The following is a 20759-nucleotide window of genomic DNA, read 5'->3' as shown; positions in this document are numbered from 1 at the left end:
CAGACGAACAACATAGAAAAATGTCTGAAAAATAGGTTTTGAAAATAAAGATTTGGACATGGTTTTTTTTTTAGAAAAACATCCAAATGTTGCTTTATGCCACGTTTTAGACATTTATTTCTTTAGACAATGAGCTCCATAGTAACTTAGGCCCCAATGCAGAACTGCAGCCATAAAATACGTCTGCCTCACTAAAATTTAGCGATTCGCTAACAGCCAGCAATGCACAAAAGGGATCGCATGCAAATGAGTTGCATGGATCCCCCTTTGCGCATCCTCGCTGTTTGCGAGTTCCAGCTGTCGAATGGATTTGACAGCTCTGATGCACTGGACCTTCCCGACCCCACACTTTTTAAAAAATTTACCCTGGTGTTCCAATGGACCCTGACCACCCCAATCTTTTTTTACAGTGGACCACGACCTCCCCCCGCAAGCCCCTGTGACCCCACAAACCTTTTTTTAAAAAATTCCATGGTGGTCAAGTGCACAGAACCCCTTTCCTGCGCGTGCACACATACCCCCACCCTGTCCCTCCCTATACCTTTACAACAAGGTGAAGGCAGGAGGGAAGGAGCAACAGCTCCTCCCTCTTGCCTCGGGCCCACCCGGAACAAAATGGCTTCGCCCAGGCACTGCCCAATGCATTCTGGGATGCACTGGGCAGGGCTAAACACCATATAAGGAGTTTAGCCCTGCGCAGTGCATCCCATTTTGTAAAGGTACAGGGAGGGGCATGGCTTACTATGAAAACTGTTTATTCCACAATGGTGAATATAACCACTAAAGCTGTGACTGGATATTCAAACCTGCTAAGGGATAACTGCTAAGAATGCTATCCTAAATATAGCTGGACATACATAATCAGTTGTCCACAGATGCGGTGCTGAAAATTATCATTATCCAGCAGACTCATAAACATGCTCCTGGCACACCCCAACATGTCTCCACACCTACCCCCCTGTTTACTAAGCCATGCAACAATACCGACACACAGCCCATTCACTTTGAATTAGTGCACGGCAGGCGCTAGCATGGCTAGCATGGCTAGTAAACAGGGGGGTTAACCTGTTTTCAAATGGCAGTCTCTGCTAATATCCAGTAATCTGCTGCCAGCTGAATATTGGGTTTTGCCGGTTATGTCATTGTTGCTCGCGACCATTTATCTGCCAGCTAAGTTTTTGAATATTGGGCACAAGGTGTTCAGGCTGCAGTTGCAAACGTTGCAAAAAATAAATAAAAGATAAATAAAAAGTTTTTAAAAAGACAGCCTGTGTCACAGGAGATCTGGGGTTTCAGTGTATCCCTTGAAGGCCCTGACCATATGCCACTGCCTGAATCAGTTGTGTAGAATGCCTCAGGACACCCACACTGTGATCTCTGCCTTTGCCCACAGGCTGCAAAAGACACCTTGGAGGACTGCATGCATTCTATCTGCCTCTATTGCCTCCATTATATACAAATCTCTTTCATACATATTCACTGTGTATATCCTGAAAACCTGACTGGCAAGAGGTACTCCAGGACCGAACTTGGGAAGTACTGCTCTATTGGCATGCCTGGCCTGTCTAAGAACAGTGGCTGCCAAACCTGATCCTGGAGGCACCCCAGCCAGTCGGGTTTTCAGGATATCTACAATAAATATTCATGAGCGAGATTTGCATTGTAGATATCGTGAAAAACTGGCTGGGGTGCCTCCAGGACCAGGTTTGGCAGCCACTGTTCTCAGAAGATGGGCGGGCATCAGAAAAAGAACAATATGTTATGAATGGGGCATTTCTAGGATACTTTGAAAAATGGTAGGCTAATATTTGCTATAATCAACATTTTTGCATGCACCAATGTGTTACTTTGTAATCCAGTCTGTGAGAACATTTTGTCTTTTACTTTCTCTGAGACAGCTATCATCACCTTCTATAGAGAGAAAACAAGACTGAAAAAAAATTCTCCCTTTTACGTCAGGATTTTGGAATCAAAAGAAAATGTCAGAAGAACTTGTTTCCTCCCCCACTTCGGCTATGCGCCTTAGTACAGCTCTTCCCTCTAGACTGAAACTGACCAGTCTTCCCCTGTGACTCAGGCAGCAGCTGTAGAAGCTGGTTAATATGAGAAATTTGTCACTCCACTTCCTTTTAGCCAGTCCTACGTAGTCTGACCATCTACTTGAAATGTTTTGCTTTTTCTTTTTTTATTCTGGACTATGTTAATTTTTGTCATTTCAAGTTTAATCTCTTTTTTCCTAGCATATGAACATGAAACCTTTTTAGAAGACGTAGCAGGATAAGTAACTGATATATGGACTTCATTGTGTAAGTTTTTTTTACTTTTTCCATGGGCAATCATGTTATTGTCTATTGTAAAATCTGCATTTTGTTCAGCTGGAATGCTGTTTTTAAAAAAAAATTAAATATCTTTAAAAAATATTGTAGGAATGGGAAATGTTTGTTTTGTTGTTTCCATACACAGGGATGCAGAAAAAGTTATGATTTGATTCTGCATTTAATATAAATGTTTTTCCTTAAATCAGGTGATATAAATAACTTACCATGGTTCTAACACTGTTTAAAATGTCTTCAGTTATGAGCTATATGTTGTTTTAATCTTTCAACTGCTTTATATAGAACATAAAAGGTATTAATAATATCAATTTTACCCATCCATTCTGCTCTTGGATTTTGTTTTACTGTATTTTCTCTTGTATCAAGTTAGCACTTTTTTTTACGTTCTATTTTTAAGAGGGTCTTAGTTTTGTTAAACAATAGTTTAAAGGAATTCATGAAGCTACTGACCGTAACAATTTGTTTCTCTGAGAAATGAACTACAAGATATACAAAACTTACACAGCAGTTCAAAAATATTACTTTGTTTTTTTTCCCCAAAAATAAAACTTCCAAAAGTAACATTTCTAAATACCTAATGCTTAACTGAATTTTAAATCCATGGAAATTTCCTCTAATTTTCAAATATCCAGAGAAGGAAACAGAATCACAATTTAATAAACATGAACCTAAAATAGATTTCAAATATTTTGGAATGTACTTAACTCATGGAGTGCCGTAGTGGCCTCAAGGTTTTGATATTAAAAAAAAAAAAAAAAGGATAATCATAGTTCAAATTTTCATTACTGACTTTAGAGAGATTTTTGAGTTGGAGTGTTGAAGGATGAACATGTGATAAGGGAATAGCAGTGAACATTTAACATATGTGGAGATTAATTGTATAGCAGGTCACCTAGGTTGGAAGTCCAAGTAGGTGTGCATTTTGAGATTTCTTAAAGACACAAAGGTACCTATAAGTCCTATTTGGGATTAGGATTTCCAGGTTAGAATGTTCACAATTCTTGTAATAATTTACAAACAGCTTCTGCCAAACACGAAGCCTTTTGTATAAGGCATATAGCACTAGATTCTATATATGGTGCCTTAAAAATTGACGTGGAATAAATTTCTGCCTACACGTATTTTACAAGTGGCATCTAGATTTATGCATGGTATATAGAATATGCTTAGTTGCTATCACAGTGCTTATAATTATGTGCATCTATTTACACCAAAGGAAACATGGCATTAATACCGGCGCATAGATTTAGGCACAGAGGGACATATTCTATAACAGTGCACATAAATTTTGGAACACCCATGAAACGCCCATTTCCCCACCCATAACCGTGCCCCTTTTTGGTTCTATACATTAGAATTCAGGCACTGTGCACTGCAGAATACGCATAACAAGTTATTATTATTATTATTTATTACATTTGTACCCCGTGCTTTCCCACTAAAGCAGGTTCAATGTGGCTTACATAGTAATTGGGATGACATAATATTGATAGAGAAAATATAAGTGAAGTGTAGTAGAATAATAAGAGAGATTGGTAGATAGGGAGAGGTAAGGGTTATGCATTTAAATTCTAATTCTTGCCAATTAGTGCTCATTATTGTTAAAAACACTGATTGGCTTGTTAAGCCAATTAAGTTATGCTCACTATTATAGAATACACTTAAAGACATGCGGAAATATATGTGCATTTGCCGGCACATAAAAAAGTGGCGTTAGGTTTTACATATGAAGTTCTAGCATCAACACGTGTAGGTACCAATTTCAGAACATGCGCATATAATAGGAATGGGCAGTGCCAAATTTTCATTTTTTTTCTTATTTCCCCATGTCATTTGCAGCATTGTTTATTTTGTTTTGCTTTGGTTAGTCTCCATTTTCATTTCAGGGGCAATGCCCTTAAGAATGCATAGAGTGTGTGCTATCTTGGAAGGAGGACACACTCTGCAAAGAATGTGCCTCCTTTGTAACTAATGCACACCAGTGGCGTAGCTAAGGGGGGCCACGGGGGCCTGGGCCCCTGCAAATGTCATCTGGGCACCTGGTTTGGCTGGCGGGGGTCCCCAACCCCCGCCAGCAGAAGCCTTCTTCAGCGTCGTTTCGTTGCCCTGCTCTTCTTTCTTCTTGCTCCTCCTGTGCATGCTGCACGCTGGAGGTGGTACTACCCACATTGGGCCGGTAGCAGCGGTGGACTTACCGTCGCTTAGTAAAAGGGCCACAAAGATAGGACTGACTTTTATGTGGTCCGATTTAACTGCTAAACTTAGGTGGGTAAATGCTGAATACTGGTACCTAATCACTTAAGGGCCACAAAATAACTAGCTTTGAGTTTAGCTGTCTGTGGACATATTCAGTGGCACTAACTGGTTACATGCCACAAAATATCAGCAGAGAGCCCTGAACAAGTGATTTAACCAGCTGGGAGCCAATTCTGGACGGTTAAATCACTTTAAATATCGACCCCTCTATGCCCCATGGCATCTTCCTGTGGAAACAGTGACTTTATCAAATCTACAGGTATAAATGCCACTATTTCCACAAGTAGATGCTTCTAAAATAATCTCCTTTATATCTTTAATAAAATAGCCTCATGAAACCTACATAATCACAGCTAAAATGTACCCATGTGCATTTACACCTGTACTCTTTTATGCTGCACTAGTACCTCTGATCTTAGTAAATTATGTATTAATTTAACATATTTAGAAGTTCTTTCCATTTTGAATTTCTTGTTTATTTCAGGACACTGGATTAAAAAGTAAATAAAGTCAGAATGAGGAAAAAAGGAAAGACAAAAGAACGTTTTACCTGAGATCCCAGAGCAAACTTCATTGAGTACTATCTACAGTTTTGAATTTGTATGTGGACTATGCTGGCAAATGGAAAATGCTGGCCCGGAAGAGCATTATCCCTGAGGAATTTGTACTGGCACGGATAGCCGCAGAGAATGTACGCAAACCACGTGTTTGTGACAAGCCACGCAAAGCTCGTTTCATCGCCAAGAGTGGTGCTTGCAATGTAGCCCACAAGAACATTCGTGAGCAAGGTCGCTTCCTACAAGATGTCTTCACCACCCTGGTGGATCTGAAATGGCGTCACACTTTGGTGATCTTCACCATGTCATTTTTATGCAGCTGGCTTTTCTTTGCTATGATTTGGTGGCTGGTGGCCTTTGGCCATGGAGACTTGGACATTATCAGTTTGAATCCTTGTGTCACTAGTGTCAGGTAAGATTCAAAGAACTACTGGGGAGATTAAATTATACCCCTGCATTCAGATTTCAGATAGATTTTTCATATTGAAGCTCAAGAAAATGTTATTTAGAAATGTACATATATTTTTGAAAAGCAAAATAAGAAAACTTATGGGGTCTTTTACTTAAGATTAGCTTGAGTTATCTACAGCAGGGCCCATAGGAATAAAATAGGCCCTGCTGCAGATACCTCGAGCTAATCTTTAGTAAAAGACTCCCTTAAAAAAGGAAAACAATTTTTGTAGTCCATTTATTACCTTTTGGTGCTCATTTTTAAAGCAGATAGATGTCTTAAAATGCTTTTAAAAAATGTCCCCCTGCTTAAAAGGGGGGGTCTGTTGTGGGTAAGCTTTGGACAGAACTAGAGAAAGCCCAGAAGTAGGACATCCAACAGGGATTTTCGAATGGGAAGAAATGTCCATGTCTAAAAAAAAAAAGGTCGTTTTTATCTAGACTTTTTCAGTCACCTCCAAGTTACAAAAGGTTGCTCTAATTGAGCAGCTGACCCCTAGAGGGATTAAATCTTGACCCCTCATAAATCCCCCAGTGGTTGCTGTCCCCCTTCTTCTCCCCTGAAAATGAAATTGGAAAGGAAAACCAGTCAGCTACAGGTATTATGGCCATTCACAAAGCAGAAAACAGGCCAAAGGAATAGCCTAGTAGTTAGTGCAGTGGACTGTGAACCAAGAGACCCAGGCTGAAGTTTCACTTCAGTTCTTTTTTTTTTGTTTTTTGTTTATATTCCTGAGCCTTCCAGAAACAGAAAAATACCTACTGTACATAAGTATATAAGACACCTACAAGCCTGAAAGTTATTGAAGAGGTGTACATTCAGGTACAGTAGGTACGTCTCAGGTCCTAGAGGGATCACATTTACAAAAAAAAAGAGTTATAGTAGGATTTGACCCTGTGCCCCTTGCTTTACAATCCACTGCACTAATCACTGAACAACTCCTGTGCTCTGCAAGGAATGTCTCTGTGGCCATATTTTTTTAAATGATGCCAGATAGACATTTATGTCCCTGTTTTTTGTTGCTCAAAAATTGGATGTTTCATTTTGGAAAATGGCTTTTTATTTTGGATGTTTTCAGTCCAAAAATGTCCTTCTCTCAGCCATAAGCGAATAGATGTCTTTCCTGTTTCATTATGGCTATGATAATTTTTTCTTTTTGGACATTATGACCAGGACTTTTTAAACTTTTTGACTTAGTCGTTTTTTTTAAAAATGCCCCTCCACATGTTTTGGAAATCTTGGTAAAAAATAGGGGTGGATTATCATTTGCAGTGATATTTCCCTTGTTGTTAAATGAAAATGAGCAGAAAAAAACCTAACATTTGTGTGTGTGTGTGTGGGGGGGGGGGGGGGGGGGGGGGGTTGTTTACTGCTAATAGCGCACTCTCTTTGCAAAAGAGGATGCACTATAGGACCCTTTTACTAAGCTGTGGTAACACAATGAGTGGTTACTGCATGCTAAAAAGCACTACTGCAGGATGCGCTGAGGCGTCCCGTGGTGGTGCCCTGCTCGGTGTGCGCTAAACCCACACTGAAAATATTTTTTAGTGCAGGAGGTCTGACCATGGACAGAAAGTAGGCTCCATGAATCACTCCATAGTAAGTCCACATCTTGAGTACTGCGTTCAGTTCTGCTCGCCATATCTCAAAAAGATATAGCGGAATTAGAAAAGGTTCAAAGAAGAGCGACCAAAATGATAAAGAGGATGGAACTCCTCTCGTATGAGGAAAAGCTAAAAAGGTTAGGGCTCTTCAGCTTGGAAAAGAGACGGATGAGGGGAGATATGATTGAGGTCTACAAAATCCTAAGTGGTGTAGAACGAGTAGAAGTAAATCGATTTTTTACTCGTTCCAGAGTACAAAGACACTTGAGGAAGTTACATGGAAATACTTTTAAAACAAATAGGAGGAGAAAAAGTATTTCACTCATCAAATAGTTAAGCTCTGGAATTCTTTGCTGGAGGAGGTTGGTAACAGCAGTTAGCGTATCTGGGTTTAAAAAAGGTTTGGACAGATTCCTGGAGGAAAAGTCCATAGTCTTCTATTGAGACAGACATGGGAAGCAACTGCTTGCCCAGGGATTTGTAGTATGGATTGTTGCCACGATTTGGGTTTCTGACAGGTACTTGTGACCTGGATTGGCCACTGTTAGGATACTGGGCTAGATGGACCATTGGTCTGACCCAGTATGGCTACTCTTATGTTTTAGGCATGGCCTATGCTAATCAGGTAATGCGGGCACATTGCTGTGCGCCGCACAATTACTGCAGGAGTAGCACAGCAGCCCTTACTACCAAGTAAATAGGTGGTGGTAAGGGCTCCCATGGTAATGGCCAGTGGTTAATTGGGAAATTAGTGTGTGGTCATTAATGAGGGATATAGCAAATGCGGCCATTTTACTGCCACGCTAAAGGTGGCCACAGCATGCTTTAAACCAATGTGCTGAGAGCAGCACCAGCCATTCTTTAGTGTGGCTTAGTAAAAGGACCCCTAAATCAGAAAGAATACACAATCTCCTGATAGTGCACTCATTTGAACCATTGTGCACACAAACAGCATCTGTTTGGAGAAAATTGTGCAACTATTTCTGAAAGAGTGTGTCCTCTTTAAGAGCATCCACTCAACAATTTTGCTCCCATGACCACAAAATGGTCAAACAAAAACGAATAAAGCAAACATTCCTAAAACAACACAGGAAATGACAGAAAACAAACATTTCCTGGCTGCCCATCCCTAGTCAGAAAAACTTTTCAAGAGTTTGATTAACTGAATCTTAACATTCTAAAAAAAAAAAAAAATTAGGAAACAAAATACATGTAAGGCAGTTTAAGGGGATTGTTTACTAAAGCTTAGCTCGAGTTATCTGCAGTAGGACCCATAGGAATAAAATGGTCCCTGCAGCAGATAACTCGAGCTAAGCTTTAGTAAACAACCCCCTTTGTGGATACTGTTTTACAAGACAATGTACCAGATCTCACATCAGAATCATGTTAAAGAGGAATTTTAGAAAAATGTATATAATTAATTATTTTAGTCCTCTTAGCAAATCTGCTGTTGATAATTGTCCATGGCTGATGGTCAAAAGTGGAAAGGAGACTGCTTCAGTACTATCCCACTAGACACTACCAGGGATCACCTCTGGGTAAGTCCTGCGGGTCAGGGATCAGAGTGAGGGATTGGGGGGGGGGGCAGAAAGGAGTGGATTGGATCAGAGAGACAGAGGAGATCAGAAATGGGTGAGAGGGGTTGGGGAATGGAGTGTAGGTATCTGAAAAGGGATGGACAGGGATCAGAAAGGGGAGGGAGAAATCAGATCAGCAACCTAAAAGTTATATGGGTGATGGTCAATATTCAATGTTAGCATCCACGTAGTTAAGCGATAAAACATAGAACCACACAAAAGGCTGTTCTATCTGATTGCTTAGGTATGTGGGCACAGGTACTGAATATGGCCCTTGCTAACATAAGTACCAGCTCCTCCCTGATTCTGTCCCTGCACTGCCCAGTTTTAGAATAGGTGATCAGAGCCTATATTCAGTGGCACTATCTGGTCATGTACTGGTGAACATGGGTGGCCAGCTTGTTCAGTGTGGTTTAATGCTCCCTTCTTTCCACCTTACTTGTTTCCTCCTGAACCATAGTACAGCTTAGTCTAGCTGTTGTGTTTTGCAGTATTGTGCACCACGGACTGCTTCGCCCTACTCTCTTCCTCAGTCCTGTCTTCTCTTGCAAGCCTGGTTGCCTTCTGAATTCACCCACAGCCTGCTTAATTACTAGCACAGTAGCAAGTGCTTAATTGTCTTCACTTTTCCTCTGAGCTCCTGTTGCCAGGTTCCAACAATTCCTCTAAGCTTCCTGTCTCTTGGAGCTCCCCCTATCATCTGGTCAATCAAAACACAATAGTGAGCACACCAGTCAACCACAACAGTTGCTACAACACTAACTAATACTTAGGGGGCATGTTTTCTTAATCTTCAGGTCTTTCAGTTGCTTGGCTGAACTCCTTCCTCCCAGGACTCTGTAAGGTTTCAAGGATTTTTCCATAGGTCTTCCCTTTGAGTCTTGACTCTTCCTTTTATCCTTAATCTCACTCTCCCAGTCACTGATAAATGTGATCTCCCTTCCTATTTCCTTGTGCTGATACTCGGGGCAGTAATGCATTTCTATTACTTTTCATCTGGTGCAGATCCATGTAGTACCCCACCTCCAATGACCCTGTAGCTTGTTTTCTCAGCTGTTGGTTGGTCAGAAAAGAAAGGCAAAAAAATTTCCCTCACAAATTCTAGTTTATATGATACAATTCAATACAATACAATACAAATCAAAGATCACCAGTCATTTCTGAGATGTCAAAAGATTGCAAATAAACATAGTAGTTATATGGATACTATCAGGCTTATTTTCGAAAGAGAAGGATGCCCATCTTTCGACACAAATCAGAAGATGGGCATTCTTCTCACAGGGTCACCCAAATCAGCATAATTGAAACCCAATTTTAGGCATCCTCAACTGCTTTCCATTGCGGGGACGACCAAAGTTCATGGGGGTGTGTTGGAGGCGTAGAGAAGGCGGGACTAGGGTGTGCCTAACACATGGGCATCCTCGACCGATAATGGAAAAAAGAAGGGCGTCCCTGACGAACACTTGGACGACTTTACCTGGTCCTTTTTTTCTTACGACCAAGCCACAAAAATGTGCCCTAAATGACCAGATGACCACCGGAGGGAATCGGGGATGACCTCCTCTTACTCCCCCAGTGGTCACTAACCCCCTCCCAGCCTCTATGCCAGTCTCAAATATCATACCCAGCTCCATGACAGCAGTATGCAGGTCCCTGAAGCAGTTTTAGTGGGTGCAGTACACTTCAGGCAGGCGGACCCAGGCCCACCCCCCCCCTACCTGTTACACTTGTGGTGGTAAATGTGAGCCCTTCAAAACCCACCAGAAACCCACTGTACCCACATGTAGGTGCCCCCTTCACCCATAAGGGCTATGGTAGTGGTGTACAGTTGTGGGGAGTGGGTTGGGGGGGTTGGGGGGGGGGTTGGGGGGCTCAGCACACAAGGTAAGGGAACTATGCACCTGGGATCAATTTCTGAAGTCCACTGCAGTGCCCTGTAGGGTGCCCAGTTGGTGTCTTGGCATGTCATGGGGACCAGTGCACTACAAATGCTGGCTCCTCCCATGACCAAATGGCTTGGATTTGGTTGTTTCTGAGATGGGCGTCCTCGATTTCCATTATCGCTGAAAATCTGGGACAACCATCTCTAAGGATGACCATCTCTAAGGTCGACCTAAATTTTGTGATTTGGGCGTCCCCAGCCATATTATCAAAACAAAAGATGGATGCCCATCTTGTTTCGATAATATGGGTTTCCCTGCCCCTTCGCTGGGACGTCCTGCGAGACGTCCTCAGGAAAACTTGGGCACCCCTTTCGATTATGCCCCTCTTTATGATCTAGATATAGTTTGTTTTTTTTGTATTTGTTATGCAGGAATAGATCACCAAAGTGGAGGAATAAAGACCACTATAAACGGGACAAGTCAAACAAATGAGTAGCGCGGTCAACAAAACACATCCAAAACTTCCATAGAGACTGAAATAGTCATACACAGTTTATTCCATAAAATAGATGATGTATAAAAATGATGACTCAACAGTCTGCCATAGTGGAAGTACATTGTGGTCCCACGGAAAATGCAAACAAGTCAGAAAAAGTGGGAATTGGACTGTGGATTCCTAAGGGCAAATGATGAGAACTGAAGAATTTCCAAACTGGGAATTTATTAATAACTGCAGACTCGACACAGTACTGTGTTTCAGCTATAAGACTGGCCTCAGGAGTCTGAGAACTGTATCTAGTGTGAGATTTTCCAGTGGTTCAATACAGATATTGGTTACCTTACAGCCGAAACACAATACTGTGTTGAATCTGCAGTTATCAATAAATTCCTAGTTTGAAAATTCTTAAGTTCTTGTCATTTGTCTTTGAGATGCAAAAGTCCAATTCCCTCATTTTCTGACTTGTAATAATGATGACGCGACACAGCACTATGTTTCAGCTAGAGTGCCTGCCTGAGGAGTCTAAAAAGATTATAGATCCAAAAATCTGTGTACAGTCGTAATTGCAGTTGAAGCGCAATTACGACAGTACGCTGCTGTGGCTGATTTTTGGATCTGTAGTCTTTTTAAAGATTCCTGATGCAGGCATTATGGCAGAAACACGATGCCATGTCATCATTTTTATATATCATCTATTTTATGGAATAAATTGTGTATAACTACTTCCATCTCCCTGGAGTTTTTGGATGTGTTTTGTTGACCATTTGTTGACTCATTTCTTTGATTTACTGTATTTATTAAAATCATCTTTTTATAGTATAAATCAAAGTGATGTACAATAAAAATTGTCTAAAATTTATAAAAATACGTTTTTTTAATTTTTGGAGGAATATATAATTTAGTTCAGATTTAATGACCAAGAGAAAATGTTCCACAATTTTGCTGTCTGATATGGAAAGATAGGCACAAATATGTGTTTATATTTTAAATTCTTTACAGAGGGAAAGTTTACTATAAATTGATCTTAACAGTGAGATAATTTATACATGGAAGGTCTTTCTATCAGTTCTGTCATATATGATGGAGCTGCCCTAAACAGAATTCTATGAACCAAAATACATATCTTGAAATTAATACGAGCCTTGATTGGTAACCAATGTAGTTACATGCTTGGATCTCTTTACATTACAGATTAGTCTGGCTGTTGTGATTTGGAGTGATTGAAGACACTTTAATAATTTGTCTGAATAGCCAGACTTTGGGGGTCCTTTTACTAAGCAGCGGTAAGCACTAATGCATGCTTCCTGTGTGCCAAAATGCATTACCATGGGGCATGCTCAGGCGCCATGTGATAGTTCACCTACTAAATAGTTATTGGTAAGGGCTAATGCACTAATGGCCATATGCTAATTTGGAAATTAGCGCTTTTCATGAATAGGTAAAATGCAGCTGCACTAAAAAGTGGCCTCAGCATGCAGGGAAACGCATGTGTTAAAATCATAGCACAGGCCACATTTTAGTACAGCTTAGTAAAAGGGCCCCTTTGTTTGGTTTGTGTGGTGGGGATTGGATACAGTGCTGCAGTGGTGTAACCACGTAGGCCTGGGTGGACCAGGGCCCACCCATTTAGTGCTCAGGCCCACCCAACAGTAGCACACATTTAGTGGTAGCTGATGGGAATCTCAAGATTGGCCAGCTGAAGACTTCCCCCTGATGGTAACAAAAACGCTACTCTCCACGATACTGGCACCTGCACACGCTCAGTTTTCAGCGCATGCCTGCTGCATACTGCCAAGGTGGAAAGAAGCATTTTCCCGCCAGCTGAAATATTTTTTTGGTGGTGGTTGGGAGGGGGGGGGGGGGGAGAACACTTGGTGCCCACCCACTTCTTGCCTAGGCACACCCAAAATGTGTTGTCTGGCTATGCCCCTGCAGTGCTGGGTTTTGTTTTGTTCGCATCTTTATTGCTGTTAAAAAAAATTCAATATCTGGAAAAGCTGAGAGAAGCTGGTAGATCCAAATATTTAAAAGAAATTTTAAAAATTAGACAATATGGTAAAATGGAGGAACAAGACTTTTTTTTTAAGATATGTTAGTGATAGAAGGAAGTGCAAAAATGGCATTATGAGACTCAAAGGTGAAGAGGAGGAATATGTACAAGCTGATAAAGATAAGGTGGAATTGCTTAACAAATATTTCTGTTCTGTGTTCACAGCTGAAGGGCTGTGAGCAGGACCACAGAAGGCAAACACAAATAGGAATGGAGGGGTGGTTGTCCCTGAATGATTTTCAGAGTACTGTGTTCGTGAGGAGCTGACTAAACTAAAGATGGACAAAGCACTGGGGCAGATGGCATACATCCAAGGGTACTGAAGGAACTTAAGGAAGTTCTAGTGGCTCTGCTGACTGACCTTTTTGATGGTTCTCTAGCGTTGAGAGTGGTCCCAGAGTCCTGGAGAAGAGCAGATATGGTCCGTCTCCACAAAAAGCGGAAGTAAGGAAGAGCTTGGGAACTACAGGCCAGTAAGAGTGACTTCTTTAGTAAGTAAATTAATGAAAATGTTTTTAAAAAACAGAATAGTAAAGGTTTTGGAATCCAATGAATTATAAGACCCAAGGTAATACGGTTTCACTAGAGGTAGGTCCTGTTGGACAAATCTGATTAATTTCTCTGACTGGCTGAACAGAGAGTTGGATTGAAGGAAAGTGCTGGATGTGGTGTATTTAGATTTTAGTAAAGTCTTTGACATGGTTCCACATCGATGACAATGAACTGAGTGCCCTTTAAAACTGGTTGAGTGGAATGCGACAGAGGGTTGTGGTAAATGGAGCTCATTCTGAGGAAAAGGATGTTACCAGTGGTGTGCTGCAAGGTTCGGCTCTTGGACGGTTCTTTTTAACATTTTTGTAAGCGATATTGCTGAAGAGCTGTCTTGTAAAGTTTGCCTCTTTGTGGATGATACCAAAATCTGTAATAGGGTAGACATCCCTGTTGGTGTGAATAACATGAGTTGGACTTAGCGAAGCTAGAGAAATGGTCTGGAATTTGGCAACTTAGATTAAATGCTAAAAAATGCAGGGTCATGCATTTGGGCTGCAAAAACCAAAGGGAACAATACGGTTTAGGGGGTGAATATCATTTGGAAAAAGGAATGAGACAGGCATGATCATATGTGATGATCTTAAGGTAGTCAAACAGGTAGAAAAGGCAATGGCAAAAGCTAGAAGGATGCTTGGGTGCATAGGGAGAGGAATGGCAAGTAGGAAAAAGGAGGTAATGATACCCCTGTATAAGACTTTGGCATTATTCCAATGGTCTGATGCTCCAGATCCACTAGCTGAGGGTCCTCCCAGACTTCTACTCCCCCCCCCCTCAACTCAAACATCCCACAGAGTTGAAGCTCACCATTTCCACTCTCCCACCTGAATGGTTGGTGGTCAGGTTGGGGGTCTTCCAGGGTCCAGGGGGCTCTTCAGGCAGGAGAGATGCCCTGCCCTGTCCAGGATCACCTTCAAAATGACATCTCTAGCGGTAGTCACACTACTACTGTTAGGGTCATATTCTATAGAAGGAAATATTTCCTTATATGGAATATGACCCCCTAGCAGTAGTAGTAGCTCGATACTACCACTAGGGATGCCATTTTGAAGGCAATGCTGGACAGGGCAAGAGTGACTGGGCAGCACTCCTATCCAATGAGCCACAAGACCCCAGAAAAACCCCTGGACCCCTGGAAGACCCCCCCCCCCATTGTGTACCACCAACCTTTCAGGTGGGGGGAGTGGAGGGCTTCAACTCTGAGGGGGGGGGGGTGCTTGGGTAGGGATGTGCTTGAGTGGAGGGGGATGTCTGAAGGGACTCTCAGCTAGTGTCCCTGGAGCATCAGGTTTTGCAGCCTAATGCTCCCGAACAGTAAAATGACCCCAGCAAAATGATGGGCTTATTTTAATGTGTTTTTTGGGCCCTAATGCGACTTGCGATATATCACCGCAAGTCGCATTAGGGTGCTTGCATTGTAATGAAATGCAAAACATGCATTTGAATATTTTGCATCTCATTAGTAACTAACCCGCAGCAACTTAAATATTGCCGCAGTATTTTTAGAAAAGCAGCATTAGGGCTGTTTAAGGACCATTAAAGGCCAATTAATGCAACTTAAAGCCCTAATGCCGCTTAATGAATTTCCCCCCTTAGTGTTTCTTAAAAAGTTCTAACGAATGTTAAACACTTTTATTAAACAAATGTGTGAAATGAACTGAGAAAACAACATAATATTGAAAGAAAATTAACAATGTTCTGCCTCTGTACATTCCTAGCAGTTAGAAAAATAAAATGATCAAACATAAGTACAAAAAGAAGCATCTTATTTTGAGCTTTCAGTGATTGGAATATATTATCTTTGGCAATATGCAGATTTTATAGCTTTGTATTTTGCTTAGTAAAGAAGGAAATACATTTTTGTTTCTTTCTTCAGTGTTCCACTGCTCACAGTCTAGTGTCTTGGGATTTCCATTATGTTTTTTTTCCTGCATGTTTCTGTTACTAATTTTTAATCTCTTATTTATCACTTTTTTGTTTCTAATACTCTTTTGTGTAATATAGGCAGGCTACAATTTCACTGTATTTGTAGTTTTTGTGTTCCTTGGATTTTGTGGTGTTACTGGGATTGGTAGGCAATGGGTTTAGAATGGTTTGAGTAAGGGTTTTGGAATAAAAGGAGAGTGTATTGGGATTTATAAAAAAGGGATGCTTGTCTGGGGGTGGATGGGAGGAGGAGTTTGGCCAAATAGTCTGAAGCGTAGTGTAGTTTGGGAACTAGATTTCATCCCACTGAGAAATAGAAGCATGAAAATTTTAAGTATTTGAACTTTGTACCATACTTTGTAAGCCGCACTGAACCTGCTATCGAGCGGGAAAGAGTGGGGTATAAATGCCACAAATAAATAAATTAAGAGCATTTTTATGGGCGATTTGACAGAGAAAAAATGATTGGTTACTTTGCTTACTAAATGTTGATTATTTTGACATTGCTAATTTTTCTGCTTATTAGCTTTCAAGGAGACTACCTACTGTTTGGATATATGCCCTCTGAAGGCATTCCCATTCTGCTGGGTGTCTGGCCCTCTCCCCTGACATATATCATCACCCCCTAGAAAGATGGTTTGTTCCTATCTCATGCAATGTTTATTTGAGTCCTCCTGGTCTCAAATCCACCTCCTCTGTGCATTCTCTAGTAGGTATGATTAATGTTCTTTCTTTGAAATCTAAATGTCCTCTGCTACAAGATAGTTTTAATTAGTATTGCCCCTTAGTTTTGGTGTTGACTTAAAATTAAGAGAAGGTGACTCTTTAGACCTCACACAGTCTTGTTCTCCTTTTTTAAAATGATAATCATATGATCAAGTAAGAAGAAGTAGCACTAGTTATCTTTCTTTAAACCAAAGGAAATCTCATCTCTGGCATCCTCTTTTACTCACTCTCTTATGGTGTAGTTAGAATTTCTTCCCTCTGTTACTTGCATTCTTATCTATCATCCATCCCCATTATCTTTGGCCTCCTTTGATAATCTCAGCTAATTGCAGATTTTGCTTTGTGTTCCAGACCTATGTCAATGTTTGGGGAAATTAATATCCATACTGACATCTCCTCATCACATCTGGATCTGTTTAAAAAAAATCTGAGTTTTCCTTACTTTCTACTGCTCTGACCCACCAAACTGGTCGCTGTTGGGATCTTGTGGCTAGCAGGGATTTCCATCCCTCCCCCATAAGAACATAAGAATAGCATACTGGGTCAGACTGAAGGTCCATTTAGCCCAGTATATTGCTTCCAACAGTGTCCAATCCAAGTCATAAGCACCTGACAGAATCCCAAATAGCAAGATTTCATGCTACCGATCCTAGGGACAGCAGTGGCTTCCCCATGTTTATTGTGTCCACTACCTTGGTGTCCACTACCTTGGTGTCTTGGTTAGGTCATGTTCTGGTTGAATTCTGCTATTCTATCTCTGATCCCTATATCAAACCATTGTGCTCTCCAACTCTAGGATGTAATATTCACCAGTTTGACAAGAAAGACTTATTTCAGTGATGTCTTTCAAGTCCATCAGATTTTTTATCATTATCTCTTTTCATTCATGTTGTTGTTCTTACATGCACACTCCTTGGCTTACTACTGAGCTGAGAATTCTCAGGAGAAAGATTAGGAGAACAGAGCACAACTGGTGGAGATCTAGGTCCCCCTCCCTCTACTCTTCAGTATTGTAAATCTCTTTAATGTACTTACAAACTTCACTTAAGATAGGCAAAGAGTTCTTGTATCTCTGGACAAATTCAGGTTGCTGAAAATGATTCTAGACAACTGCCTTTTATTGTTTATCAGTTTTGCTCCAGACAAAATCCCCTCAATGGTTCTATCTCTGAGGAGTTCATCTGAGAGAGGTTTTCAATAGCTGCAGGTGAAGAAGAAAGCCTCTGCAAATAGTCTTATGGACAGAACCCTTGAAGCAGGCAACTCTGTAGAAACATGGTCTGTGTCAGGGCCTTGAATAAAATTAGCTTCCTCACCATTTGAGCACTGTATCATTTATGCATCTGACTTCATTCCTTGTGACCAATCATGCTCCTTTCTGGTATATATATGCCAATGACATATAACTATTAGTTGCCAATGACACTTGGCATTGTAGCTTTCAATTAGATCTTGAAAGCAGTTTATATTAAATTGCTGTCTGCCAGACTGATCATAATATGGTCCTTAATCTGATGAAGGCTGGTTTTCACATAGATGCTAGCCCGTGCCTTTTCAATAAGTCATAAAACAAAAACATATACCAATAAAACCAGCTCATGTCTTTCAGAATTCTGTAACCAAAAGTCTTGCTTTATTCTTAGGCAGATTAGATCTTTGAAGCCTCTTTTTGGTGATCGAGCCTTGAAGAAACTAATGCATGCATTCAATGTAAATCTACTCTTTAAAATAAATACAACTCATTTAAAATACCAAAGTTAAACTTATACATAATGCATGAAGATATAATCATATCATCCCACTACTCTTTGAGCAGCATTGGTTGCCTGTCAAAAAGTAGAATACAGGTTGCAAAGAGCAAATACTGAAGAAACTCCAAACGGCCCAGAATACTGCAGCCAGACTCATCTTCAGAAAACCAAAGTATGAAAGTGCAAGACCCTTACGAGAGATGCTGCACTGGCTCCCACTCAAGGAACGCATACCTTTTAAAGTATGCACATTAGTCCACAAAATCATTCACGGTGAAGCCCCAGCCTACATGTCCGATTTAATAGACTTACCACCCAGAAACGCCAAAAGATCATCCCGAACTTTCCTCAACCTCCACTTCCCCAACTGCAAGGGCTTGAAATACAAGGCGCTGCACGCGTCAACCTTTTCTTACATGAGCACGCAGTTCTGGAATTCACTGCCGCGACACCTGAGAACGATCTACGAGCAAACCACCTTCCGCAAACTATTGAAGACCCATCTTTTTGAGAAAATTTACGGAACGAACCTAAACACACAAAACCCACACTCACAGTTCAGTAATGCATCAATACAGCCACTCTGAATTCTCATCCCCCGTAATCTCACCACACCCATATCTTTACTCATAGAAAATGTATACCAAATGCCTTCCTATTAGTATATATTGCCCTTTTAGTCTCCCGTTGTTTCCTTCCAAGGTCTTAATGCTCTTTACCATTGTATATTCCTTAATGATACTTTGACTTTGTCTCGCATAACTCCTCACAATGTAATCCATAACCGAGTTGTAACAATGTTTATTCCCATCATTCATAATGTATTGTAAGCCACACTGAGCTCGCAAAAAGGTGGGAAAATGTGGGATACAAATGCAATAAATAAATAAAGCTTATTATACAGGGTTACCTCTATTCCTCTCTATGCTGCTTTTCCCTTACCAACCATCTTGGAATTTACGATCTGCTTATATGAACAATCAGGTTAATCCCTCAAATGCAAAAATTAGATTGGACTATTCTTGAGCTGCATCTTTCAGTTGTTTCGTTATGATCTTTTGTAATCAGTTCCAAAATGATCTTCATTTTGAGTTCTTTTCATCATGCCTTTTTAGATTTAAACTGCTGGATTGTTGAGTTCTTCTTTCCATATTTTGTATTCTCCCTACCATCATGTGCCTCAGTTTAATATAAGTGACAGGAGAATTTTGTTGTGCTATGCTACTTCTTCTTTGGCCTTTGCTGCAGGATGATGTTGACACTTAGTCTTTAGTATGTCCTTGTAGGTTTGGTAGACATCAGTTTTATATGCTACTAGTAAACAAAGGCCCGTTTCTGAGCGCAATGAAACGGGCGCTAGCATGGGTTTCATGGCTGCATGGCTCGTCGCTGTTTTACCTGGTTCGTGCTGTTTCCGTTGTAGCTCTGTGTGGGTGGCGGTTTTCGTGCCCCGCCCTCGACGTCATCGCGTTTTGACGCGAGGGCGGAGCAGAGCTACAGTGTGGAAATCCGGAGTTTGTGGCCTGAGTAGATCGTTGGAGGTGAGAATCTGCTCCACCCTCAACATCATAACGTTTGACGCGAGGGCGGGGCCCAGAGACTGTGATTTTCATGGCTTCAGAGCTTCGAACATACGAACCTTGGCTTCAGTGACATCAGCAGACAATAGAACGTTGAGGGTGAGTTTTATATATATAGATAATTTTGTATAAACCACCATGATGGTCTTATTGAATGTGTGGGTTATTAAATACTTGAATAAATAAATGCATAAATAAATTTGAATTAAGAGGCAAGTTGGATATCATGGGTGTGAATACCTAATTGCTAGCTCTTCTTTACCTTCTGTTAGCTAGTGGTTCTTTATAGTGCCCTGAGTTCAGTGTGTCTCAGGTTGGAATGCTTGGCTTCATGTTTTTCTGGCACTTCCCCATGGTTTTGTCAAATGGTGGTCTTTGGGGATTTAAATGAGCACTTTCAGAGTCTCCTTTCCTTGGAGGATGAAAATTTCATAGCCAGTATCAAACAGCTTTAACTAAATGATGGGATCTCCTATTAGTGGAAACATTCTAGATTTAGTATTTGTCTTGGGATAGTGAGAGTCTGTGTGAAGCAATGGAGATTACCCCTGTTTCATAGCTGGATCATTGTGTGGTCTCTGGCTGATTCAAATTCCATTCTGGATGCCCCAAATCTATCTATGGGCAGTGAACAGTGCTCTTGGTTTTCCATGAAGTGTGCCAATATCACTTCATGGTTATTGGTGAGGGTAAAAGACTGGATCCATTTTCTGGTTGATAAACAGGTTGCTTTCTGGAATTCTATATTCTAGGTCCATTTTAGTGGTGTTGACTCCAGAGCGGGTGGTTTGAATGCATTCCCACTGTTTGGAAGTGGGTCAGATTTATGTAGGATTTCAGTTGTTAAAACACCCGATTCACCACTTAGAGGGATCAGGGAAGATTGCTAAAACAAATATCCTTGGTGCGATTCAACAGGCTAAGAGAGATTAAATTTCCAAATGCTGTAGGTGAGCCAGGAAACAGATCTAGGGTATTATTTCACATTGTTCAGGAATTAGGGGAAACCCACTG

The 20759-nt window shown here is 40.9% G+C and overlaps 1 protein-coding gene across 1 annotated transcript in view; it reads left to right on the top strand.

Annotated features, from left to right (window-relative positions):
• Positions 1–1748: 1748 nt before the first annotated feature.
• KCNJ8 (potassium inwardly rectifying channel subfamily J member 8) overlaps positions 1749–20759 on the top strand; it is a 33272-nt gene continuing 14261 nt past the window's right edge. Inside the window, exons 1-2 of the mRNA XM_030215309.1 lie at positions 1749–2306; positions 5077–5561. Of these exons, the coding sequence (XP_030071169.1) occupies positions 5221–5561 (341 nt within the window). The 5' untranslated portion in view covers positions 1749–2306; positions 5077–5220. The remainder of the gene's footprint in view (positions 2307–5076; positions 5562–20759) is intronic.

The sequence above is a fragment of the Microcaecilia unicolor genome, chromosome 9 (assembly GCF_901765095.1).
Source record: "Microcaecilia unicolor chromosome 9, aMicUni1.1, whole genome shotgun sequence".
In the NCBI taxonomy this organism is placed as follows: Eukaryota; Metazoa; Chordata; class Amphibia; order Gymnophiona; family Siphonopidae; genus Microcaecilia; species Microcaecilia unicolor.
Note: the sequence above shows the minus strand (reverse complement) of the source record. Positions and strands in the feature narration are given on the sequence as shown.